Source organism: Coptis chinensis, chromosome 1, assembly GCF_015680905.1.
Source record: "Coptis chinensis isolate HL-2020 chromosome 1, ASM1568090v1, whole genome shotgun sequence".
Lineage (NCBI taxonomy): Eukaryota > Viridiplantae > Streptophyta > Magnoliopsida > Ranunculales > Ranunculaceae > Coptis > Coptis chinensis.
In genome coordinates this window covers 70,397,745-70,425,255 of record NC_141456.1, presented here as the reverse complement: position 1 = coordinate 70,425,255, position 27,511 = coordinate 70,397,745, and the positions used below count along the sequence as shown (strand labels likewise).

The 27,511-nt window shown below is 36.7% G+C and overlaps 1 protein-coding gene across 3 annotated transcripts; it reads right to left on the bottom strand.

The window, feature by feature from the left end:
* Nucleotides 1–12,152: 12,152 nt before the first annotated feature.
* EMB976 (Tetratricopeptide repeat (TPR)-like superfamily protein) lies at nucleotides 12,153–27,150 on the bottom strand. 3 transcript variants are annotated; one of them, XM_086605263.1, is made up of 11 exons: nucleotides 26,553–27,150; nucleotides 24,453–25,914; nucleotides 21,725–22,036; nucleotides 19,594–19,698; nucleotides 19,421–19,508; nucleotides 19,169–19,290; nucleotides 18,553–18,617; nucleotides 16,912–18,124; nucleotides 16,575–16,651; nucleotides 13,426–13,580; nucleotides 12,153–12,745 (listed from the first exon to the last, which is right to left on the bottom strand). In XM_086605263.1, exons 1-8 carry the CDS (start codon nucleotides 27,069–27,071, stop codon nucleotides 17,567–17,569), a joined length of 3,231 nt encoding a protein of 1,076 aa, XP_086461389.1. In that variant the 5' UTR covers nucleotides 27,072–27,150; the 3' UTR covers nucleotides 12,153–12,745; nucleotides 13,426–13,580; nucleotides 16,575–16,651; nucleotides 16,912–17,566. The 3 variants fall into 3 exon arrangements, with proteins under 3 accessions (XP_086461389.1, XP_086461385.1, XP_086461394.1); XM_086605259.1 differs by having other exon boundaries at nucleotides 13,426–13,540; XM_086605268.1 differs by lacking the exons at nucleotides 12,153–12,745; nucleotides 13,426–13,580; nucleotides 16,575–16,651 and having other exon boundaries at nucleotides 16,916–18,124; nucleotides 24,453–25,931; nucleotides 26,553–26,656.
* Nucleotides 27,151–27,511: the final 361 nt, after the last annotated feature.

Sequence of the window (27,511 nt, the reverse complement as noted above, 5' to 3'; positions counted from 1 at the left end):
AGAAAACATTGATAAATTAGGCTCGTAATATCGTTTAGTTTTACTTACGTTTTGAGTTTCATCGCTTTATTCATTAGTAAAACTAATCTTTTTACGTTTATCATTGCACATATTGCGTCATGATTAGTTAATTTCTAGTTTTATTATACCATATCGTTGTACCTCTTCAAAGCTAGTTAGCTTTTATTTTGACAATGTGTATGGATTAAATTTCAACATTGTCCATGTACCATTCTAAATAAATGTGTATTTTGGTGTTTCAAGCATACTAGATAGTACTAATGACAATATAATTGTATATTTCTTCTATATTTGATGACCAATGGTTTTATTAGGGTTTTTATTAGCAAACGTAAAAATTCTTTTTTTTTTAAAATTTTTTTGGTTACTATGACATCACTTTTATAGTGACTTAAAATATGTGAGATCACTTTTTAGGTGTTGTTTAATTGGTTTTTAACATCACTTCTTGAGCGATGTTTATGTTCCATTCTCATGTCAACTAACAACTATTATATCACCTAAAAAGTGATTTATATTTGAATAACGTCACTTTGGGTCATCACTTCTTAAAGTGATGCATCTTTACCAGATCACCAAAAAAATGATGTAAAAGACCTATCAAATCACTTGCTGTCATCACTGAAAAAGTGATTTTAAAAACCCTTACTTTTCACGTCGCCACCATTTACATCACTTTCGAAAGTGATGTGATATATTTTTGACATCACTTATAGAGTGATTTTAAATGTCATTTATGTTGTAGTGTATGGAGCTTAATTGTTCTAACCTTGGTCTCGGAAACTCACTGCTATATACAATCAAATGCTGATGCATGTCATTCATGGAAAGGTGCAGAAACCATTGTATGTATATTAGTCTAAGTTCGAAGAATGAATCTTTACTTTATTGCTATCATGAGACTTCTAAACAATTTATTCATCATAGAAAAAGGAAAACAAGACGTTTAGTACTAAACAAAAAAATATTTTTGGTATTTTCAAAATATTTTAAGAAAGAAAGAAATATAGAAAATCTATCTAATATAAGAAATGCTAATAAATAAATGCCTAGTTTTTTCAAAATGTTACTATACCACCCCCAAACAGAAATATGCTTTGTCCTCAAAGTATGAAGAAAATGAAAGAGTTTACCATAGGAACATGAGCAAAAACAGCAGTAACCTGTACTATGTTCTTCGTGATGAGAATATACCACCACCAAACAAGTTTGGAGCATGGGTTGATATATATAGAACAAGATGTACATGGGTTAACTATACTAGGGATTTACGTAATTATTCTATTATGAAATTTTTAGGTTTTTGTATTTATTTTCGAAAAATAGAAATGTTGGCATGATGTATATGTAGTAGCTTCTACTCATATACCAAATACTAAACATGCATACATGATTATTATTATATTAACAAGGCAAGAAATAAAAAGTGCAAAATGTAAACTATGTAAACAACTATCTATACAATCTTTTTTTTTTTCACGAAAGGTATCTCTAACCATATAGAGGTTTTAACAAGAGAATAGAATCATACGTTTATCCAGTATCATTTTGGTTACTTTAGGGCGTAAGATTTTAATTTTTGTATCCTCAAGTTTTTGAAAAACTATGGAGAGATGCTAAGATACTTGTACTCAAAAGCCATGATTTTAAACAGTAAGTTTGAAAAACAAACCATAACAGGTGATCTTAGGCAACTTTTGTGTGGGCTATTTATTTAACCCAATCCAGTTAGACTGTGGCTTCAGTTATGTGTGTTGCGGGATTTATTACGCATAACGTAGTGGGATGGTTTATCTGATTGGACACTAGTAGATGGTGGAACTAGGTCTCTTTGGTGGATTTTGGTAGTTCTGGTTAAAATGGGGTGGAACCAATGCTCTATTTTGATTGTTGTAGGTACTTTGACCTTGTCTAAATGTAGTTGGTGGTTTGACGAACCCTGGAGGTGGTTGGGTTTGTGGCTTTGGGTGTTGTCTCTATGGTGCATTTGGTATATTGAAAGCACAGACTTCTTGATGGTATGTTGGTGTGTAAGGGACAATTGGTATCTATGTGGGTTAATCTGAGACAGAAAGTGCATGGTGATATGGGCGACCCTTAGTAACATATAACTGATCCTCAAACCGCCCTTAGAAAAATGGAGATTGCGAACTTCTAAGGGTTGGTATATGTGGAATCCATTACCCGTGTTTTAGAAAATCACATGATTATTGATGTATCGAGAAACTCTATTATAAGCACAAGAAAAACAAGAACTTTTATGAAAGGGTGAGAGAAGGGTTTTTCGTTTTGGCTTTTTGGGTTTTTGTTCCTAAATTACTTAAAACAATAACAAAAAAAAGAGAAAACTACTAAAAAAAAATCACTATGAGGAAAAGTGATCCTCCCAATAGAAGGAAAAGATTTTTGAATTTAGGTGACTCTAATTGTGAACCATCCCATGGTTTGGCCTCCCTAGATCTTCCACCTCTTGTTTTGTAAGTAGGCAAATCTAGTGAAGAGGACTAGCTGTATTTCTAGATAATCTAGTCTCTCCTCTCCTACTTTCTAGTTAGCCCTATTTTGTAGCTATTCCAACTATATAGAAATACGAAGCTCAAAATAATTAGAAGTCACCCATAGAAGCAAAAACTTTTCGAAGTAAAAGGGTTCAAGTTGCCAACCATCCCATTGTTTGACATGCCTATATAAGACGAGACATGCTAAACAATCAAGAGAGACAACTGTAAGACACCTTCACTCAATCCCTATCGCCCTCTACTTTGTTTCACATCTCTTCTTTATAGAGGAAAGACTACTCAGCATCAAAGGTGAGATTGAAAGAAAAATGCTTATGTAAAAATAGAAAACTGGGGAATAACAGAAAGCGGGAAATGTAAAGTAAATGATAGGAAAAGAAAACTATTCTAAAAAGAAGTGTAAAATAAAGAAAAAGAAAAATGTATACTTGCTCCATAGGAGTACACTACTCAAACCACGAGTAATAGTGATTACAAGGAATATGCAAGTATACGTGGACTCAAGGCTCCGACACTTACAACCACACACTCCAAGTGGAGTGGTCGGTTACCTTTCTCGATGTATCTTTTATAGTCAAGACTATATGTGTGGTCGTTTTAAGTCAGATTCCCTAAGACTATGCATATGAGATGGATGATATGTTATTAACTATATACTAATAATCTAAACAGTTGGGGATCTTTATAGAAAAACATATGAAAACATTAACCCCCAAATAGAATGATATGATGCATGTGGAATGTAAGATGTAGAATGATAAAAGAAAGCTTATGCAAACCATCATGGAACTTTTGTAGTAACCCGTCATTGAATTGTCCAAGAGAGTGAGAGTGTGGTAGTAGTTGTTCTTCATGAGGCTTAGATGATGCGACGACATATGGCAAACTAGGTTTTTCAACCACTTGAATAAAGGGATCATCGTATGCTCTCAAGAACTTATATTCCACCTTAGATTCTTGACAAGCCCTATTTGTGTATGTAGATGGTATATGGTCGTTGAACAAAATAGAAGCGTATCAAAACCTAATTATCCCTCAATAAGTAAAGGATGAGTAGGGTATCGTTCCACTTTTAAGTGTATGTTATGTGAAGGACAGGACTAGAAAGGGAGTTTAAGGGATTAAAAACTATGATTGTAGAGATTATGGATTCTAATACTCAACTAAACTAAACTATTGAGAATTTATAAGAGAGGGAATTCAAGAGATTAGAATCCATCAATACTTTTAATCAATGACCTTCTGTTTCATGGTTGTTCTTACAAGTAGACTACAATTAGGCAATCGAGCGAGTGCAGATGCCCTCTTGGACGAAACATCGTTAACAATTAACTCTACTTAAGGTTATTCCTATGTTTATGCTATTAATATCTTCTTTCATTTTATGTAAGCTTGGGCAGCCATTCAATGTATTACCAAGAGCAACATCAAGGGGTACTTCCTAATAGGGCGGTCATTTAATGAATCACCACGTAAGGCAAACACAAAGAATACTTCTCGTAGGCAGTCACTCCCTGAGCTATCCCTTCTAAGGCAACACAAAGAATACTTCCCTAACTCTAAAGAATTATACTACTAGAAGAAAAGTAAAGAACACTAGCATGATATTAATATTGCAAAACATAAACCCTATTCTATACTTCCATCCCCTGGTGTGCGCAATGGAACTAATAACTAAAAACATAAAGAACTAACCTGATTGAAGAACACCATGAACCATAAGAATCATTAAACCTTAAGCACTGGCTTTATCTCCTCCCTTCAAGGAGAAGATTAGCCTTTCATAAAGAAGGAAGAACACGAAGAACGAGAAAAAGAAGAGTCAAAGAACATAAGACTAGAAAGACTAATTTATTAAGACTTCGACTAGTTAAAACCGATCTTCTATTATTAATCTCTCTACCCTCAAGTTAAGAGACAAGAATATAAGTGAATTTGCCAATTACATGAAGCACTTAGGTCCTCTATTTATAGAGGTTACAATGAGCTCTAGAAGCATTCCAAACCGTCCATTTGTTTCCTAATACAAATAGACTTCTTTTTCGAGTCCAACTTCATCTCCAAAACCGAGAAGAAATTGGCTACATCATTTGATCCATGCGTCGGATGCACTATTCATGCGTCTCGGGGACGTGATCAATCGTCCCGACGCTGATCCATCCATCCCCGACGCAGCGTTAGCCGATTTTGTGTCTTCTGCTCTATCCTTCTATCCTCTTTTGCGGGATTTGGTCCAAGCAATTAATCCTTTGGCCTTGGGCTTCCAAATAGGCTTTAAAATAGGTCCAAGTCGCATCTTTAATAGCTCCAATTCCTTGGCCTTCTCCATGATTGTCCACGGGCTTCCCATGTGATCCTTAATGCTCCGAATTGCTTCGTTTTACCCCTTTTTCTCTAATATTCCACAAAACTCTCTCTTTGACCTATAGAATCATAAAACATAACTTACAAACACTATTAGTCCACTAAGATTGCTAAACAAAAGGCATAATCAAGAGTTAAATAACACTTTTTGAGCACTTATCACAACTCCCAACTAGCCTTTTGCTAGTCTTTTAGCAAATAAAATAAAAAAATAGATAAGTGATTAAAATCACATCCTAATAACAAAAATAAAATCCTAACTCATTTTCGTAGGCATCCCGATTGCATTTACCATATGCAATAAGGTTTTAAACCTTTAAGTTCCCCAAAAAGGACGAGTTATAGTCTCGTGAGGGTTTTCAGGTGATATACCCATAAAATCAATCAATAACATGTTCAAGAATGATATTATTTTTCATAGAGAGAAATTCCTTGCCCACTTAGTGCTTACTCCAACAGACAGTCTTCATTGCTAATTACATTGCTGCAAAGAATCATAAATTATGATGGGAGATAGTAAAAATTGACAAAATTCTTAATCAAGGCTTATGTGTGTACTTAGTCAATCTCCTATACTCTCCTATCCAAGAAACAGAATTCCTAGTTTACCATAGGTAGATAATCTCGACTTTCAATCCTCACCGGTCATACTCTCAGAAAAGAATCTCTCAAAAGATGGTCTACTATTTTACCTCATGTATGTGGGGAAAAGAATAATGCATACGAACATCCCACATACTACCTTGAAAAACAGACTTCTGAATAAAAGTAGTCTAATGGAAAGAATGTCAATCACATATGAAGTGTCGGGTCTTTCACTTTACCATCCTCTCACCTATTCTAGACTTTGTACCATACTGTAGTGATAAGTCATGGGTTGTAACTTGGCTTGGGTATTAGTTTATGAAGGAAAGGTAAAAATGATTCTAAGGTTGTTTCTGAAAAACACTAAGGGTTGCTTCATTCTTTGGAAGATTTCTTTAAATTCTCGTATTCTTGCAGAAAGTTCTTCCTTTGTCTTAGCTTTTCCATCCATTCCTGCTTCAACACATTTTTTTTTAGCTCGCTGGTATATCCTTGATTAGTCTTTGGATATGCTTGTTTTCCACTAGCTTCTTTCACTTAGAAACGAGAATGATGGTCTTCATTGTATCTCTCGGTATTTCCTTGTAATCTTCCTTTTTTTGTTATTTCTTCCCCTTTGTGCCCTCAGATTCTCGAAACATATAGGTATGACTGATAAAGATTTTGGCTATACTCCATGTCTGGAGTTGGGTAAAGGGTAAAGGGTTTTATGAAAGAAAATGGTTTATTGTAAGGCTCAAAAGGGTTTAATATGATGGTCCTACTAGGTAGGATAAAGGCTGAATGGGTTCACTACTTGACTTATCAGTATGATACTCTATTTCAAATAGACTACAAGACCTAATGGCTATCTCCCCAGTTTATGTCACTTCGTGATTAACCAAATCAACAAATAATGAGACTATATTATAACGACATAAAGAACTGAAAGATGTTGAGTCACTAAGACTCGGATTTTTCGTAAGACTCTCCAAAGAATGGGTATAAAGCTCAAGTCTCACGAGCTAAGTCTAAAAATTCTACTTCCAGTTTACTAGGGGTTTAAATCTCTCTTCTAGCAAAAGTACACAAAACTGATCAAGTATTATGGTGGTGCCTTGACAAAGAATTCTATCAACTAGAACTATGTTCGAGCATAATAAATAGTCTAAGCGGTAATGAAATCAATAATATCAACTATCTATCAAACTCAACACTAAGCAGTATAGAATCTATATCCCAGACTCATCATTAAAATTCATTTTTCTCATGCTACTAATATAGAAACAAAAATATTTTTGTTTTTGAAAACTAATTTTCGAAATTCATTTCTCAAGTACACCCTTCCCCTACTTATGCATGCATTGACCTCAATGTATAAAGAAGTAAATGAAATGGATGAGAAAAAGGTAGGATATTACCATTGATGTCGAATATCAGAATTAGTTCAAGAAACAAATTTTTAGGTCTTTTTATGTCAGATCCCCAAGACGTAATGTGAGTCTTTTAAAGTCAGATCCTCAAGACTTTTGAATCCTTTATAGTCAGATTCTCAAGACTAGTATTCCCACCCACTAGGTTCCACTTTGTAGGAATTCTTCTGATCTCTTTCAGCATGTGATTGACAAAAGTATACCTTGTACCAACAATTTTCTCTTAATGGTCAGAACCCGGGACAAGTTTCGAATGGCAATTCTTCAAAAGAACCTAGCTTACTTCCTGTAAACATTTTCGCTTGATCTACTAGAATTCCTTCCTTTGAAACTTGGTGACCCAGCACTATCCCTTTCTTTACCATGAAGTGACACTTTTTCCAGTTCAGAATTAAGTTGGTATCGCAACAACGTTTAAGGACTAAGGAGAGATGATGCAGACAATCCTCAAAAGGACATGTGAATGTGGTCTTCTCTTGGTCCTCAGGGTGAATATGGATCTGAAAATATCCTGAGTAACCATTAAGAAAGTAGTAGTAAGCTTGTCCAGCTAATCTTTCTAACATCTAATCGATGAAAGGCAATGGGAAATGATCTTTCCTCGATGCGCTATTCAACTTCCTCATGTCGATGCAAACTCTCCATCCAAATCAATCCCGGTTGGAATCAACTCATTGTTATCGCTTCACAATTACGTGGTTCCGGACTTCTTCTAAGACAACTTGAACCGGACTAACCCATTGACTATCGAAATAGGGTAGATAATGCTGGCATCAAGGAGTTTGACGTCCTCTTCTCGAACTACTTCCTTCATCTTCGGATTAAGCCTCCTCTGTGGTTGCTTAGAAGTTTTGGAATCCTCTTCCAAATGAATCCTATGTTGAACTATCATAGGGTTGATCCCCTTGATATCATCAATTGTCCAACCTATGGCTGACTTGTATTCCTTTAAAAGTGCTACTAACACGGATTCCCGCTCCTCACTCAAATCGATGCAATGACTCTTTGGGTAGGTTCCCAAATCTCCCAAGAAAACATACTTGAGTGTAGACGGCAAAGGCTTCAATTCTAGCTTAGGCGGCTCCTTTCTAAGCTCTTTAGATGGTCCATCAGGCATAGGCGATTCAAACTTTTCTCTGAACTTACTGTCATCCATGACAGGTGATGAATCCAAAATCGCATTGATTGCCTCGACATTAAGTTCCTCACAGTCTAAGTCTGTTAGAGCTTTCAACAACTCGTCAGCAGGATATGAATGAGTCAGATAATCCTGTGCTAATGTTTCAATCATGCATACCTCGTTCACAACACACACCTCCTGTGGTTGCTCTAACGTATGGAAAATATTGGTTTCGACTCTCATATTACCAAAGGATAACGTCATATTACCGTTTCGACAATTGATGAGTGCATTTGCAGTGGCCAAGAATGGTCTGCCTAGAATGATTGGTATCTCCCTACCAGATGTAGGTGTTGTGTCGAGTACTATGAAATCAATTGGATAATAGAAATCTTCGATCTTGACTATGACGTCTTCAATGATTCCTTTAGGTATCTTTACTGATCTATCTACCAACTGTAAAGTAACATCAGTCGGTTTAAGATCCTTCAAGCCTAACTTCTCGTAGACAAAATATGGTAGAAGATTTACACTGGCACCCAAATCTAATAAAGCTTGTTCCTCCAAAGAATCTCCACTTCGCATGTAACAATTGACTTTCGGGATCTTTCGGTTTCTGACCGCTAGATTCTCAGAGGTAATTTTGAACATCTTTGGCGATAAAAGCTTCTTTCGAAATGTTGGTCTTCTTCTTCACTAGATCTTTCCGCGAACTTGGCATACGAGGGAACTTGCTTGATGGCGGTCGAAATGGGATATTAATATGCAAATTCTGAAATACATCGCAAATCTCCTTGTACCGGTCATCCTTTCTCGGTATTCACTAGTTTCAAGGAAACGGTCTTTGGCGGATTCTTTAATATCGGTTCTCTTCTTCGGGTTCGATTGGCTTGGTATCGAAAAAGGGAGGACAAGTGGAGTCACTCGTGATGGCTTCTTCTTACTTACTTCCACAATAGTTCCTTCACTTCTCAACAAGCATTTCATGGGTGGCACAACACTAGATATATCCGGAATGTTAGAACTGGGTGGGATGGTGGAACATAAGTTACCTCAGTTCTCATAATCTTTTTTCTGGTTCATAGACAATCTTGTTATCAACTTTCTTGCCCTCGACCTCGAGGGTAACAACATTAACTTGTTCATGAGTAATCTCAAGGTTATCTACCCGCAGGACACCTCTTCCTTTCGGTTGGCTCCGGGCTTGGTAATGCTCCTTTCGATCTTTCCGCCAAGGCAAAGAACGATTTGCCCTATCGGCCTCAAATGACACTAAAGTTACTCTCCAACTTCGGGTTCTTTGATTTGTCCGCTTTTATTTCGACAATGGTGGTGATAGCTTCTTCCGGATGTGGGATAACCGCTTTGCTCGACCGAGGCGTAGGGCAATATATCCACTTATAAGATCCGGTACTAACTCTCGTTTTGTGTTGGCTTGGTATTCTTGGGTTCCGTATGACTGTTGATTTACGTATGGTTCTTTGGCGGTTTTGAACCGATCGGGTTATTCTAGAACTGATTTAACTGATTTTAGAATCTTGGAGGAAAATTCCTCTGATTTGTATTTTGTGGTTTCCAATAATTCTGTCCATGATTGAACTGGTTATTTCATCCTAAAGAGTTGATACTACATGCCTCTGCATTAGTATCCAGGTAGTACGAACACTCTTAAGTGGTGTGGCCTTCATCAGAACATAGCTCACAAATGGCATAACAAGGCTTGGTTGGCTGAGGTTTAGCTTGGAAATTGTTTGCTTTTGGAGGATTCATGGAGAACTGATCAAACTTCTTGTTCAGAGTTTCAAGTCCTGTTGATAGGCTTGCCATAATTGATATCATCACTTGATTTGGGTCTTCTTTAATTTGGTTGCCAAATTGGTTCTAAGACCCTCCACTCTAGCTACGCCCTCGTTGCTAGTATCTATCATATGTTAAGTGTCTTCACTAAATTCTTGAGAAAATTGTAGGCTTCCTCTCCATCCAACGATGTAAACTTACCTTGATGCATTGATTGTATCATCCGCTTGTTCATAGTAGAAAGTCCTCGAAGAAAAAATGAGCCAAATGTGCTCTTTATCATAACCATGATGTGGACATGAGACTAGCAGATTATTGAATTTCTCCCAAAATTTGATGATATTCTTCACCACCTTCCCTTTGAAATTGTTGATGGCTTGCTGGCATGACATCCGCTCTTCTAAAGGGTAGGTAAATTGTTCATAAACTTTGTTCTCAACTTCTCCCAACCATTGATTGAATTGATCGGGCGGAATTAACCATTCGGATGCTTTACCTTCGGTGAGAGTGGAAAAAGAATTAACTTGATACTCTCATCCCCGATATTCGGTTCTTGAAAGTTCCGGTGGATCGATAGAAATTTGTTCATGTGAACATAAAATTTGAACATTGTCGAACCATTGAACTTTGGAAGCATAGAGATTACCGATGCTCTAAGTTCAAACCGGGTTAGCTTCGCCTCTCTGGAAAAACAATATCACAAGGGTCTCCAATGATTGGTGAATAGAAATCACTCAGCTTCTTCCTCTGTTGTGCTTGCATGGGTGGGATAGCTTCAGGTTTATTGGTGTCCAAAACACCTCCCTCATTGCATGTGGCCATTATATTAATCTCGTCTAGTATTTTTGTGAGTCGGTTGTTAAACCTTGTCCACTGTTGTGTTCTTACTGGATGATGATATGGACGACGGGGCATACACTAGAAAATGCTATGCGAAAATAACAAAAAACTATCCTACTATGCTTGAATAGTATGCAATTATTCTAAGTTATACTAAAATGTAAAACTACTTTCCTTCAACTGGGTTGGGCTTCTCGCTCGTTGTCTAAAGTTGTCTCTTCTAGGGTTATGGTGAATCACTTGGATTGCTTAAGTACCACTACCCACAGAAGATAGTCCGTTTGTCAAGATTCAGACAAGAAACACTAGAGTTTGATGTTTCGTTGTATTAGCTTACAACTGCAATTGTTGAAAAGGTCCTACATGCAATTATACTAGAAAGCAATAAAACTAAACTACGATGCAACTATACTAAGAAAGCAATAAAAAGAATGAAGATTCGACTAACCTGGATGGTAGATCTTGTCTTCGAGATGTCCTTCAAGTTTCTTTCTTTTATAAAAGGATGGATGATGCGGCTAAAATTACCTCAAGATCCAAAATTCTAATCTTGAAAGAAAATGTTAAACATAAACAACTTAAATCGACAGCAGCGCCATTTGACAAGCCATATTTGTGTATGTAGATGGTGTATGATCATTGAACAAAACAGAAGCGTATCAAAACCTAATTATCCATCAATAAGTAAAGGATGAGTAGGGTATCGTTCCAGTTTTAAGTGTATGTTATGTGAAGGACAGGACTGGAAAGGGGGTTTAAGGGAATAAAAACTATGATTGTAGAGATTATAGATTCTAATACTCAACTAAACTAAATTAAATTAAACTAAACTATTGAGAATTTATAAGAGAGGGAATTCAAGAGATTAGATTCCACCAATACTTTTAATCTATGACCTTCTGTTTCATGGTTGTTCTTATAAGTAGACTACAATTAGGCAATCGAGCGAGTGACGATACCCTCTTGGAGGAAACATCGTTAACAATTAACTCTACTTAAGGTTGTTCCTATGTTTATGCTATTAATATTTTCTTTCTTTTTATGTAAGCTCGGACAGTCATTTAATGTATTACCAAGAGCATTATCAAGGAGTACTTCCTAATAGGGCGACCATTCAATGAATCACCACTTAAGGCAAACACAAAGAATAGTTCCCCTAGGCAGCCACTCCCTGAGTTACCCTTCAAAGGCAACACAAAGAATACTTCCTTAACTCTAAAGAATTATACTACTAGAAGAAAAGTAAAGAACACTAGCATGATATTAATATTGCAAAACATAAACCCTATTCTATACTTCCATCCCCTGGTGTGAGTAATAAAACTAATAACTAAAAACATAAAAAACTAACATGATTAAAGAACACTATGACCCAGAAGAATCATTAAACCTTAAGCGCTGGCTTCATCTCCTCCCTTGAAAGAGAATATTAGTCTTCCATAAAGAAGGAAAAACACGAAGAAAAACGAGAAGAAGAAGAATCTAAAAACATAATACTAGAAAGACTAATTTATTAAGACTCAGCTAGTTAAAACTGATCTTTTATTATTAATCTCTCTCTGCCTCAATTTCTGGAGATAAGAATATAAGTGAATCTGCCAATTACATGAGGCACTTAGGTCCTCTATTTATAGAGGTTACAATGAGCTCTAGAAGTATTCCAAACCGTCATTTGTTTCCTAATACAAATAGACTTCTTTCAGAGTCCAACTTCGTCTCCAAAATTGAGAAGAAATTGGCTACAATGTCGATCCATGCGTCGGGCCTATTATTTATCATCTCGACGTGATCATCAATGCGTCACGGGCGCCGATCCATGCATCCCATACAGCGTTAGGCGATTTTGTCTCTTCTCGCTTCTATCCTTCTATCTTCTTTTTAGGGCTTTGGTCCATGCGAATCTAATCATTTGGCCTTGGGCTTCCAAATATGCTTTAAAATAGGTCCAAGTCGCGATATTTAATAGCTCCAATTCCTCGGCCTTCTCCATGATTGTCCACGGGCTTCCCATGTGATCCTTAATGTTTCGAATTGTCTCCGCTTTTACCCTTTTTTTCTCTAATATTCCACAAAACTCTCTCTTTGACCTGTAGAATCATAAAACATAACTTACAAACACTATTAGTCCACTAAGATGGCTAAACAAGAGGCATAATTGAGGGTTAAATAGCACTTTTTGAGCACTTATCAATTCTATTTCCTCTTGTTCTGGCATTTCAATCAATGTGGTTCATGGCTCATAAAGCCTGTGAAGCCAGCCCAACAGTTAAGCCCAATAATTGGTTTATTCATTAATATATCCAGGTTCATTATTCAATCAAATCTTTAATCATTCAACAAGACAAGTCATCCAAGGACTCTACTTTCTCTACCAATTCATATAAAAAATTATTCTCTCTTACAATAACAAACTACGTTGAAACTTGATCCCTAGAGAAAATATCTTGAGTACGTAGGCAGCCATTATCTTGGTTCAGTTTCATCTCTCCCTACTATCAATTCTCATATGTTTTTAGTGCATATTACATCAAATTGCTCTCATTGTGTTAAAGCAGATTATTGCCGAAATAATGAATACTAAATCCTTCTGTACTAAGTTACTTTTCAAATCAGATACTATATTGATTGTAGACATATATAACTTATTGTTCTACCTATAATTACATGTACGCTGGCAGGACCATGAACAATAGTTATAAGTATTTAAATAATTACATCTACCTAACAGAACTTTTTGTAATTGAGAGTAGCTGCCAGAGAACCTTACCTTATAATTTTCTAAAGCAAAACAACTATCAAGTGGTATAGTTCCTTTGTTGTACTTTCCATTGAGCACTCCTGTTGCTGGTAGACTCCATGTGGTAAGACCTATACCATAGTTTCTGTAGAGAGGTATATAATCCGATTCAACATAACAGCGATCTAAGATATCATGTTGCAATGAGATATCTAGTGAGGTTCTAAAAATTGCAATTGAAGAATTCATGATAGTGTTTACATGATAAGGTTGAAGCACAAAGATGTTAAAATGAGACTTATAAGTTATAACTCATAGTGTTGATTGAGCTAATGAAAAATGGAAACAAAAAGCGAGACAAATTACTTCCTTTTGGTTGAAGAGTGATCTAATTATCGCAAGCCCATATAACAGTATAGTAGTTAAAAATGTCAATCAAGTAGCCCAGTAATACCTGAAGGCAATCTCACCCTCCATCAGATTGAACACATCTAAGCTAGCCATTAGTCAAATAAAGCTTGTTCACTGACTATATAAGTAATAAGACAGAGTACTTGAGCCTCTTGTGAAAAACCCATGGCTGTTATCTTAATTATTCCATATCAGAAGCAACTTTTTCCTTCATAACACGTTAGAACTAACACGTCTATACCTTATCCATTAATACGTATCATACAGCTATGATATATACCATATTGGTTTTGTGATGCAACCTCCAATCTTTCACATGTTAGCCTGATATGGGACATGTGGAGTGGCTGGAACAATGTCGTGACATTGTAGTCGCAGTCTCACAGACCACTCGATGGAGCTCATCAAAGCGTCACACCAGATCTTGTCTGAGGACAAATTGATGCGAGGACGCAATAGATTATCATGTGCACAGCACATGCATAATGCTACAGCTAGAGTTTATATTTTATTCTATTTTTATTTTAAATCCTTAGTTAATTAGAATTAGACTAGTTTCTATTTTAGTTTCCCAAGTTCTATTATAATTAGGATTTGTTAACTAGTTATCTATATAAGCAGATGTAAACCTTAAGATTTTCAGACTTGATTTATTATTAGATTGAATTTATGAAATTTGTTTTTATTCATTAAACCCTAGTTTTGGGTATTTTTATACATTGTGTATCTATTGTTCTTGCTTCCGCGACAAAAATATATCAAATTTGGTATCAAGAGCCAATCGATTTTTGGGAATTTTTTTTTTTCAAGAAATACTGTTCACAAGTACTGTTCACTGCGGAAAAAAAAAATCTTCAATTTTCTTGGTTAATTATCATGGTGTATCTGGTGAATTTTTTCTCCATGATGGTTTCATATTTTGGGGTTCACAGCTTTGTATTCCTATTTATTCCCTCCGTGATCAGATTATGTTTGAAATGTATGTTGGGGGGTTGAGTGGTCACTTTGGGATCATAAAGACCACTGCCTCTATCAGGGAAAAGTACTTTTGGCCTACTATGCGAAGAGATATTAACCGGTTTATTGAGCGATATTATGTGTGCCAAACAGCGAAAGGTAAGCACACTAATACTGGTTTGTATACTCCACTTCCTATTCCCGACAAACCTTGGGTTGATGTCTCTATGGATTTTGTGTTGGGTTTACCACGTTCTACACACAGAAAGGATTCTATTTTTGTGGTTGTGGATCGTTTCTCCAAGATGGCTCATTTCATTCCCTCGCGACTCGCATTTACAAATGCCGCATTGTGTTGCTTGCATTTATACTTCCGTGAGATAGTTCGTTTGCATGGTTTACCTCGCAGTCTCGCACTATCACTTCTGACAGATATGTCAAGTTTACTAGCTATTTTTGGAAAACATCATGGAAGCTTTTTAAGAGTAAGCTCCAATTTTCTACAGCTTTCCACCCACAGATTGATGGGCAGACTGAGGTTGTAAATCGTAGTTTGGGTGACCTATTGAGGTGTTTGATTGATGATAATCTCAAATCTTGGGAGTTTGTTCTAGCACAAGCAGAGTTTGCTTATAATAACTCTGTCAACCGTTAAGACGGGCCTTTCTCCTTTCATGATTGTAACTAGCATGACTCCTCTTACTGTTCTTGATCTTGCTCTTATTCCTTCGACTGTTCCTGTTTGTGCATCTGCAGAGGAATTTGCTTCCCGGATTCACCTTATTCATGAGGATGTCAAGAAGCGTTTGGAGAAATCTTATACCGTGTACAAGACTAATGCAGACAAACACAAACGCTTGGTGACTTTCGAGGTTGGTGATTTGGTGATGGTTTATTTGAGAAAAGAACATCGGCCTTCATCTCACAAGTTAATGATGCAACGATTTGACCTATTTCCCATTGTCGCCTGTCATGGAGAAAATGCTTATGAATTGGACCTCCCTCCCGATCGCATTATATCTCGCGACTCATAATGTAAAATGGATCTCACTCCTTTTGTTGGCGATAGTATTCCACCTATTCCCCACCAGATCATATAGTGTTGTTCCTCGCCATCGCTATTCTGATCGGATTGAAACCATTGATGTTTCTACTACTACTTACTTCGTCGGTCCTTATGATCGTTATTTGGTGAAGTGGTGTGACCGTCCATTCTCAGAAAATTCATGGATTTCTGATGCTGCATTTCAACTCATGGATCCAACTTTCTACCAGAAGTACAAGGACTTAATCTCGAGGACGAGCTCTTCTCAAATTGGGGAGATTGATGCGAGGACGCAATAGATTATCATGTGCACAGTACATGCATAATGCTACAGCTAGAGTTTATCTTTTATTTTATTTCTATTTTAAATCCTTAGTTAATTAGAATTAGACTAATTTCTATTTTAGTTTTCCAAGTTCTATTATGATTAGGATTTGTTAACTAATTCTCTATATAAGCAGATGTAAACCTTAAGATTTTCAGACTTGATTTATTATTATTAGATTGAATTTATGAAATTCGTTTTTATTCATTAAACCCTAGTTTTGGATATTTTTATACATTGTGTATTTATTGTTCTTGCTTCCGCGACAAAGATACATCACTAATAGCTCGTTTGTATATGGGACCATAACTTAGTCATGGTGAAAGTTCAATAAAATCCTAATGAAAAGTCAGTTTACAAACAGATCAGGGTTGGAATCACATAAATTTCTATACTTCAAAAGAAAACCCCAAGTAAAAATTTAATTGCTAAAACTTTTACCGTTGGATGTGCCAAAATTTTCTCCTTCTCAACCAAATTCAGATCGATGACCGTACGGCAGTTTCTTCAATTATCACCTAATTTCGTAAAACCCAAAAGTTATACATACACAAGAAAAGAATTTTGAGGAAATCTTTTAGGACAAATAGCCAATTAAGCTATGGCGTACACCCACTTCCTGAAATTCCACGTAGAAAATTGGGTATATAATGAAATTGAAATATTAATAACGAAAATCAAAATTGAGGTCTTCCCCTCAACGGCTCACTACAAGCACAGACAATTGAATTTTGCACGAAAAAAAAATAATAATAAATAAACCAAACTTTGGGAATACCTGTATTGTAATTGAGTGGAAGATTGATGAGATGAGAGAACCCGAAACGAAATCCAATACTTCACAAATAGAGAGATCAGAGTTACAAATCGAAAATCGAACTGAAATCAATTTTGCCTTCGAAATCTCCAACGCAAGGTGGAGAGTGAAAGACAGCCCCAACACTGAAATCTCTTGTGCGAAATTTTTGCTCCTAAAGTCAGTTCTTTTTTCTCTTATATTTTTTCTTTATTCTGATAATGTCCATAGCAGGTCTCCAGCTGAGGCGAACAACGGCCTTAGAGTTTTTATATGACGGCTTTAGGCGCTCATTGTGTCTTAAAGGCAAATAAGCGTAGTTTATTTCCCCTTATGAATGTTGCTTTTTGGCCATATTGGTTTAGCGTACGAACAATGCTCTATTGCTGCTCCTATTATCTGTCTTGGCTGTGTTGCTTCCTTCGAATTATACAAACGCTGATACCATGCACCGTTACTTCCCTATAGAGTAAGAGAAGAGCATTGCTAACATGAGCTATCTTTTCCATATTACCTTAGTATGAACTTCAGTCATTTCCCCATGAATTTATCTTTGACTTCAGTCATTTGTCCATGATGTTATCTTTGACTTCTTGCAACAAATCTTCCAAGATCCCAAAAACATGTCCTAGAAATCTCAGGAAGCTATCATCTTGGATCCAATTTCCAGTGTATTCAGGAATGGGATTCCCAATCTATTCATGTAATCTAGAATGGAACTTGCTTTAAGTTCATCACCAGCAAACCTGTAGAGATGAACAGCAGAACTCAGAAGATATCTATCTGGTTGAACAGACTCGGAAACATGCTCAAAGAGTGAGATCGCTTCCTCAACATGCCCATAATCCATATAACCCCTCAACATGCTGCAATGACATTCTAGGTCAGGAAACAAAGCAGCTCTAGTTAGTTCTCCGTAAATCCTTTCAGCATCTTTCATCAATCCGTGTTTAGCGTAAGCTGATAAGAGGTAACCAAAATGAGCAATGGAAGGGCACAGCCCTTTTTTTTGCATTGCAATGATAGTTTCCTCAGCTTTCAAGAACTTCTGGCTCACTGTATACGCGCGAATAAGTGCTTGGTAAGTAAAGGAATCAGGAGAGCAACCGTCCTTTTCCATTGCTTGAAGAAGCTTCTCTGCTTCATCATCAAGTGCCACACTAGCATACATATTCATCATAATATTGTAGGTAACCTGCATTGTACCACGTTGGTGTAAGCAATTTGCACTAGTTGAAGAACCAAAACAATAAATTTTTCAGTGAATGGGCAAATCTGGAGGTAATCGTCTTGGCAAATTTGGAGTTAATCGTCTTCGCAAATCTGATATGTGACTCAAATGGAGAAGGGGATTTAAATGTACACTTGTTGTAAATGAATTAATGTATTAGCTTGTTCCCTCTTTTCCTTCTTTCGTAAGTGTGTCTGTGTCTCTTTATGCTCTATTTTGCTTTTCCTTCTTTTTCCTACTAAGAGTGTGTGCACGAGCGTGTCTCCTTGTGTGTGTGATTGATAGCCTAATGACATGACCCTCCCCGTCAAAAAAGTTTTCAGCACAAAGGCACTTCGATCTTTATTATCAGAACATCAACATAACCATTTCCACAACTGCAGTTTGTATACCTTTCCAGGTCTTATTCCTTCTTCCCGCATCTTGATGAACAAAAGGGAAGCCTCTTGACTCCTACCTGGAATGGCATAAGACAAAATTAGAGATATGTCAGAAAACGGATGTTCACAATAGATAATATACTTGGAAACCATAGACAAGTAAGAAGCTACTGAGGGCTATGATAGCCACTAACAGGGTGATATGGCTCTACACGGCGTGGGCGCACCATTTTACATCAAAAAAACAAAGTGTCCCACCACAATACTGCACCCACTTGAAATGTTTTGGGTATCATATATTAATATATATACAGGTATAATACATAACATATATCATAACAGAGACATTTGTAAGCTTAAAATATATCCTACTCTGGATTCAAATTCAGTATAGACTGGAGCTTTCTAAATGGTTGTGAATCTTAATGCTCAATACATTTAACCATACAACTTGAGCCAAATCTTCAGTCAAAACTATATCCATATTACATATCGATTTGAAGGTAGCTTCAGTAATTAATAAGTTTTGTAGTGTCTGAATATACGGCATTTCATTAAGTAAAAAAAGAAGTGAACTCTATATGGTTGAAATATAAGAAATTAAAAATCTTTTCCCATAGCTCATTACCAGCTTTCCCATAATAGCTAATCATGGTAGTATATGCCTTCTCATCCATGGACACATCCGAGCTGCTCACCAGATTGAACATCTCAATAGCTTTAGTTAACTTGTGGCCTCGGCCATACACACTGCATGCATCAATAGTAAAGAAAGCAATAACTTGTCAGAACAGAGCAAAATGCTATTCCTCCATAAACAAAATCTATTTGCAGTTTTGATATAAAGAATAACAGCATGTTAATTTGGAACAATTCTTACCTAATCATGGTGCTGTAAGTCTGAATTGATGGAACAACTTCTGAAGTGAGCATCTGTTCATAAATTCTGGATGCGAAATTCAATTTACCTGCAACATTAGCATGATATCAACCATGTGATTCCAAGCTTTCTTATCCAAATTAAACATTATAAAGAAAAGACCCTCAATTGACCTGCTTCTAGCATAGCTTTAATGAAGGTATTGTATGCAACAGTATCAAGCTCATGCTTTTCCTGAAAACTTTTCCGAATAATGTTCTCTGATTCTTGCTGTTTACCTGGAGTTGAGCAATCAGCGATTAGAAAACACAGAAGAAAAACCAAAGCAAGATGCAATACATACAAATCTTAATAGCCCCACTCTATTCTTCTCTTTTTATTCACGTGACTCCCCAAACTGTTATACAACTATACAAGTGCACAAATGTATAAGGAACAATGTGGTCTAGATGACTTGTAGTAGAAAAAAGTGGAGAAAGAGAATTAAAGCGGCGGATCCCATTCCTATCCAATTAACATAATAATGATGATGTGGTGGTACAGTAATATATGTTACTTTTTACTTCATACAAGAATCAATACAACCCGAAGATTTACCGTAGCAAGGACCTAAAAGTATAATCAAACCAGTAATAAATCAGTTCCAGTCTTCCACAACAAACTCAAATATTACTTTGTATTAAATAGTGCCCCAACGAAGTAGTGAAACCCCGACCAATCAAACAAGGTTTCTTTGGAATACAATAAATCTAAGTTACATTGACATGGATACGTATGTCAGTATCTGACACGGAAACAAAGAGTCAGACATTGAGAACTATCAAAAATTGAGGTATATCACATACAATATGTGTTTGTGTCGTGTCCGATACAAACATGTGGATACATATCCGACATGGATTATTTTTACAATATGACATGTCCATGTGATAGCAATAAATTATGGAGAAAATCTTTACTCTTATGCTAAAGATCCTTCGATTTCGTTCACTGCATAGCCACTGAGCAATTAAATCGGAAAGTGCTAGGCGGTAGCAACTAGCGACTACACCTAATTGGCCTGGGATTAGTTGGGCACTTTCCCCTTTCTGCTAGGTAACATACATATGTAATATGATTAGTAATTAAGAAAAGCATAGATTCGAGATATATAGAAAATATCATACCAGATAGGAAGAGCAGAGATGCAAAAGTGAAGTTTCATTTCTAAGGGGCAAAAACATAGTTTCACTTGGGTACAGAGACACCGCTATAGAGATACGGACACGACACGGTCTAAAAAATCAAATTCGTGGACACGGCTAATATCTATTTAAATTTAAATTTTTTTTATTACAAAAACTAATTGACAATAAGGTTATAGAAAAGATCAAGTAAAATTATGTAGTTACAGAATTTCAATTCTAATGTTTTATGTTTCTTTGGGTCATATCTCATAAAAGATACATTACCCTCCACCCTTCTTCATTTAGAAGTGTAGGTGTAGTATCTGAGTTGTGTGCCTGTGTTGAACACACCGAAACGGGAGTGTCGGACACAGGACACGGCAGAACATATGAAGTACCCGCACAGAGGTTTTAAGTACAATTATTGCATGGGCAAAATAACCTACAACTAAAAAAATCCAAAGAGCACAACAATGTTATAATATACAACATTCCATCACTTTCTTGAACATGTATGTTTATCAGTAAAGAGGGCGAAAAATAAAATAAAATCAAGACTAATCTGCGACTCAGTCAAGTCAAAGTTAGGATTAGTCAGCAAATCGGCCGGTAGTTGGGGAGTTTAATCTCAGGTTAAGATTGAGGATTAATTGGGAAAGCAGGTTGGCAGATTAGCAATTAGCGAGTATTCGATGCTTAATCAAGAACTTATCGCCAATATAATAAATAGAATAGCATCCACTTAATCGCCTATGAAAGATGATTCGCTACCCAATATGCCTTGGGTGATAAGGAATGAGGACAATGCTTCCTTCGAGAGCATTAATAAATGTTGTCCACTGGTGCCCCATTAACCAGATAATTACCAATGTGTTAGTAGTTGCTAAATGGAATTTATAATGGGTGAGGCACTTCATTCCTCATGATTTTTATCCACAGAATCTGTCAAGTGAATAATAACACAATAATAAATCAGATTCACATTTCATAGTGCCATAATCCCTGTAAGTGTATAACATATGGTCTCTATATTAAAGATGAAGTGCCTACGAGGGTGCATGTCAAATTATTTATTTTACTACGAGAAAACAGATGATAAAGGTGTAACGAGTCTCTTTGTAATATCCGACAGACTTACCATAACTAGTCATAGCATTCACAAGAACACTGATTGTAACGGCATCCACTTTAATCCCTTTCTTGATCATTTCATTATATAGCATGAGTGCCTCATCCGGTTTTCCACACTTGAGATATGCATCAATCATAGACTTATATATTGGTTTCGAAGATGTAAGAAATTCTGCCACTGAGGAAAATACTTCATGGGCTCGTTTCAGTTGCTGAAGTCTCCCATATGAAGTAATCAAGGAAGCACTTGCTGCATCTGTAGGTCTGTCACCCAGCTTGATTACTAGCTCATGGATAGATTGAGCTTTAGCTACATTACCTGTAATGAGGATCAGTGTCAATCCTCAAGAAACATTAAATTACAATCTAATAGTTTAACAATATTACTTGCACAGGTAGAAAAATAATAAAATATCAATAGAAGGCATGCCATAATGGACATCAAATAGCTCCAAAGTTAGTATAGACCTTTTTTCACTCAAGAGTGTTAACTACGAAACCTCCTTTTCAGGATCCAATGGAGAAATAAAGTTGTGTAGAGGCATGAAGAGGATGCCTAACCAATGGTTAGGATATCCAGCTTATTGACAAAGTCTCTTGTAGCATATCCAGTATCGTACGTGTTTCGTTTGACGAGGAATTGATGTGAGATTGTTCAGTATGTTACATGGTCCGAAAGTTAGTCTCTTATCTCACGCTTAGGGATGTCCAAACGGGTACCCAACCCGGCCCGAACCCGACTTTTCGGGTTTTGAACGGGTATTGGGTTACCTGAACCTGGACCGGTTTTCAGCGGGTTGGGTTCAGAGTCGGGTATTTTGTTGAGAAGTGTGACCAAACCCTACCCTAACCCTATATTTCGGGTACCCATCGGGTTCGGGTTCGGGTAGGATAAAGCCCGGTATAAATGAAGAAAAAAAACAATAAGAAATTTTATTTGAAATATATATCTATATTTTATTCCTTCTTCGGCTATCCACCAATCCTTCAAACAAAGTAAAACTTCTAATGAACTTGGAAGTAATTATCACCTATACTCAGACATAATTATTTGACATGATTTAAAAATAGATTGACTCGGAATGAACTATAGACATATGATCACATGCAATTACTGAAAAAATTGAAAATCTCGACATAAATTTTTTCATAATCCAATATATTAAATAACTCATCATTGTAAATATGAATGAGATCATAATCCAAATATTTAACTAACTCATTCTTTTATATGAGATTAGTAGTATGCAATTGAAATTGGATTTGGGGTTCGATTTTGGGTTTTTTAGCCCTTTTAATAGGTTTAGGGCTAAATTATTGGGTCGAGCTCGGGTCGGTCCGGGTTTAGAGAGTGTGACCAAACCCTAACCTATGTATTTCGGTTTGGGTTCGGATTCAGGTTTTGTCGGGTTCGGGCAGGGTTCAGTGCGGGTATTTTGTTCGGGTTTGGGCGGATTTCGGGCAAGATGGACACCCCTACTCACGCTGCTCTCAATGTGAGATTAGCAGCAAAAGAAAGAAGAGGAATTGCCAAAAACTCATCTTACTCATTCTGTAGATATATATACTACGTTATAAGGAAGGTGAGTGAACATATCAAGCACGGAATAAGCCACGAGTTTAGAGACACGGGGCTTGCAGCTAGATTCGGATGGCCTTGTTCCTAAAAAAAACTTGGCGTAATCTTTCTTCTTCCTGTCAAGATCATGGGTGTCACGATTCGATTACCTCTATGCTATTATATATATAATAGTTGGAGCTCTAGTTTAGTATCGTGCTCGAGAAATGTGCTATCACGCTATCCCTAAACGATAGTAATCATGTTTAGATCCATTCCTTCTGTGTTTGGCAGCTCTTCAGAGGCCCTGTATCTACAGATCGGCTATAGATATAAAAAATGTCGACTTTCCAAGCGAAGGTGGCTTAGTTGCTGTTGGTTGCGCCTAGAAGACACTCACACCCACAAAAATCAAGTCACCTGGTACAAAATATTCCCCAATCTCGCAATGAATAAGGGAACACTTTTTAATTTTTAATCACGCCCTCCCACTATAACAAGAACTCGGTCTGCTTGTGGATAAAACATATAACACATACAGGCATACAGCCAACTAAATTACTGAATGTTAAGCATGCTAATCACTTTCACTCTTTAGAGTTCACCAGTTTCAGGTTAGTTAAGGACACCTTAACCTGGAAGATATTTAGTTAGGTTCTTTAGGGTCCAAGAGGAGTGAAACAATCTACAAGGAAGAAATGAGGCAGCAGACTAAAGCGACAGATATATGTGTGCAGTATGCTAGCAACCTTAAAATCAAACATTAGTGTGTTAAGAGAATTCCTTAATGTGATTAATCATCTGAGCAAACAAAAAGCAGTTGCGACCAAAAGATACTGCACACCACTTGCAATTCAATGGCTAGAGTAGAGGTGGTCTGACCCATACTATGCACTGGAATAAGAATAACTTTACCCTCTGTAAATTGTTTCTCTGTCTCTTTTATTTTTAAGATGTTTTTTTAATATTGTTAGTGATATTAGTTTATTGTTAAGGGTAGTTATGTCCTTTATGTCGTCTAGGGTTTATTCAAGGTATATAAGACTATGTAATACCTACTTTTTAATAATAAGAAAATGAGACCTCCCTTCTCTTCTTCTCCTCCTCCTTTTCCACTATTTTATTATTAAACGACAAATATATATATATATATATATATAAAATGTAAGTTTCTTGCCTTCTGAAACGAATTTTCTGATGAGTTGGCTGGCTTCAGACAAACCACTGGCACTCTGCAACAAAATCTTCACAATATGGTTAGTCTTGCCATCATCACCATTTTCCATGTACAGACTAAGCAACATTTTGAGAGCCATAATGTTGGGTTGGTTTACTGCATTCCCCACATTATCAGCTTTTGCCAACACTAAAGTTTCTGGTTGTTTACTTGCAGCTAATGATTCGTCAGCATTCACAATAATCCTAGATTCTCCATGTTTAGCCATCAATAATGTTTGTAAGAATTTGCTATCCTTAAAAGACGCAGTTTTCCTCATCTCTTCTGTTAATTCTTCAGCATCCTTTAACATACCCTCGTTGCAATATAGCTTCATAACACTCATGTAAAGCTCTTCATCAAACTGTACCAAATCTTTCCTCATCCGGACAATGAAAGCATTGGCCTTCTCAAGAAGACCCAGTCTTGCATACAAGTTGAGCATGTCTTTGCAGGAAGCTGCATCAGGAAGTCCAGTCTTCGATAAAGCCTGGAATGTAACTTCAGCAGATGCCACATCTTCCTTCATAGAATAACACTGGAGCAAGACTATATATGCAAATCTTGAGTACCAAATGTTTCTAGACCTCATGAGTTCGAGAACACTTAGAGCCTTTTCAATGCTCCCGGCATTCAGATGAACCTGTGCCATTGCTACGTATGTTTTCTCATCATTAAGAAGTCCTAACTTCTCAATGTCTTCGAAAGTTTTCTGTGCATCGTCATATAAACCAAGTTTGCCATATATCCTAATGATTATACCATAGATAACTTCATCTGCAGCAATTTTAATTTTATCCATCTCTGACAATAGCTGAAGGGCTTTTTGATAATCTCTGTTCCTGTAATGTAACATTAAGAGTGTAGCACAAGTGTAGTTACTTGGAATGATCCCCTGACATCTCATTTCCTCGTAAAGGTTCAGCGACTTATCCCAATTGCCTTGTTTGGCACTTAAGTTGATCAGAAGGCTATAAGTTACCTCCTCAGGGATGAATTGAGATTTCCTCATATCATTGAACACCTCAAATGCATTCTTGAGAAGACCCTCTTTAGCATACGAGCAAATCACTATTGTATACGTAAAATGGTTAGGGACCACACCTGCATCTGTCATGTGCCTCCACAAAAAGATAACCTTTTTATGATGTGATTTCTTTTGCAAAGAGGAAATCATAAAATTGAAAACTGCAATAGAGGGTACAATCCTCCGGTCTTGCACTGCAGAATAGAAAGACAGCATAGCTTTATGGCGTCCCCATCTAGCATAGGCACACAGCATGGTCCCACAAGCAACTTCATCTGGTTCACACCCAGCTTCAAGCATCTCCAAGAAGGTCTGTTCAGCAAGCTTGATCTTTCCAACTTGACCATATATGCGTAGAACTATAGTATAGACAACTACACTGGGCTGATATTGAAGCTGCATTCAGGTAAGCACTATCCTTTAACAGTTTAATAATGTACTTCAGTATGCATGTAAGATTATATGTCTGTATGGAGTAACATCCAGCAGATACCAACTTAACTTAGACTCTCATATTTCATGAATTTCTTCCACCAAATTTGAAGTCCAATAAAAACATCTTTACAAAAATGACAAAAGCTATGATCTGTATGGAATAACAAACTCAATGTGAAAAAGGAAAACCTTTCAGCAAATGTCACAATGAGGTGGCACACTCTAAGGAACTCATAAATCATCTCCCAATTATGATTGGTCTAGGGGTGTCATCTCAATTAGAGACTTGAGGCTTCGCGAGTTTGTATGTAGTGTGACACTATTGTAATGTAAAGGATTGCCTATATTTTATAACTAGGAGTGGTGGATGTTTCTCTAAGCCTCTTGTTAAGTTATATCTAACACAATCAGGCCGTAACTATAATTAAACGGACCCAACATAACAAGAAACACCTGAATTCAAATTTTAGGCCCTAGTGATCAGATGACAATCAAACAAAGTAATTAAAACGACTGTAATTAAAGGCTGTACTTGGTATAACACTTTAATTAAGACACTTCTGAATTGAAAGCTCAATTGAATTGAGAAATAATTATACCTGCAATTTCATCCAACTGAAAAAATCCTGAACCTGACGCCACCCCTTCTGCTCCTTCAACACAATACACATTTCCTTAAAAGTAAGCTTAGTAACAAAAGAAGCCATAACCTCTCTCATATTATACGACCCTTGAGTTTTAGTAGCCAAATTCCTAACAATCCGTATCGCGGCAACCACATGTTTCCCATACAAATGGCCATCTCTATCATCTTTCAAATACTGCACCATTTGTTCAGGACTTCTCTGAATCCATTTCGGTGTTTGTGCATGTGACCCTTGGTTTCTCCTCAGTACACTAAGGTATTTAGCTTTGCCCTTGATTATTCGACGTGCGTTGTCGTCCGAAAGCGGTTTCTTTTTCTGTTTCTTGTAGCTGTTGTTTCCGTCAGAAAGAGTCCATGGGTCGGGTGTTATGGAGTTGCATGATATGTATGAAGTGAGGTTTTTGGGTTGTTTTGAAGGGATGGGATGGAGGGTTGTTGTTGTGGAGAGAAATGCTGTTTTTAAGGAATCCATTTATTGAAGGGGGTTTAAGGGAGTGGGCGGTTGTGGTTTGAGTTGAGAGTGATGATAATTTTGTTCAGTGTTTTCTGTTAATTCTGTTGTACTTTTGCAGTTATAAAATGGGCCTGAGCTAGCAGCAAGATCCGGGTCCAAATTCGGGTTATTTCAATGGGGTGTTCGCAAATAAGTAAGGTGTTTGTTACCGCCGGACCCCATATTGTGTTGTGCTGACCCAAAAACAAAAACAATTATTACAAATGTGTTACCGCCGGATCTTCCGAAGTGTATGCTTGTTCAGAACTGTTATCCTGTTCAACTTTAGGTGGTTTTATCTAATCTACGTCGGTTTATATCGAAAAAAAAAAAATTGGCTCCAAAAGTTGTTTTGTGTTGGGCACCTCCCAAACCAAAATGAATTTGACTTGTTGCAATCTTTTCAGCCCTTCTCTTCT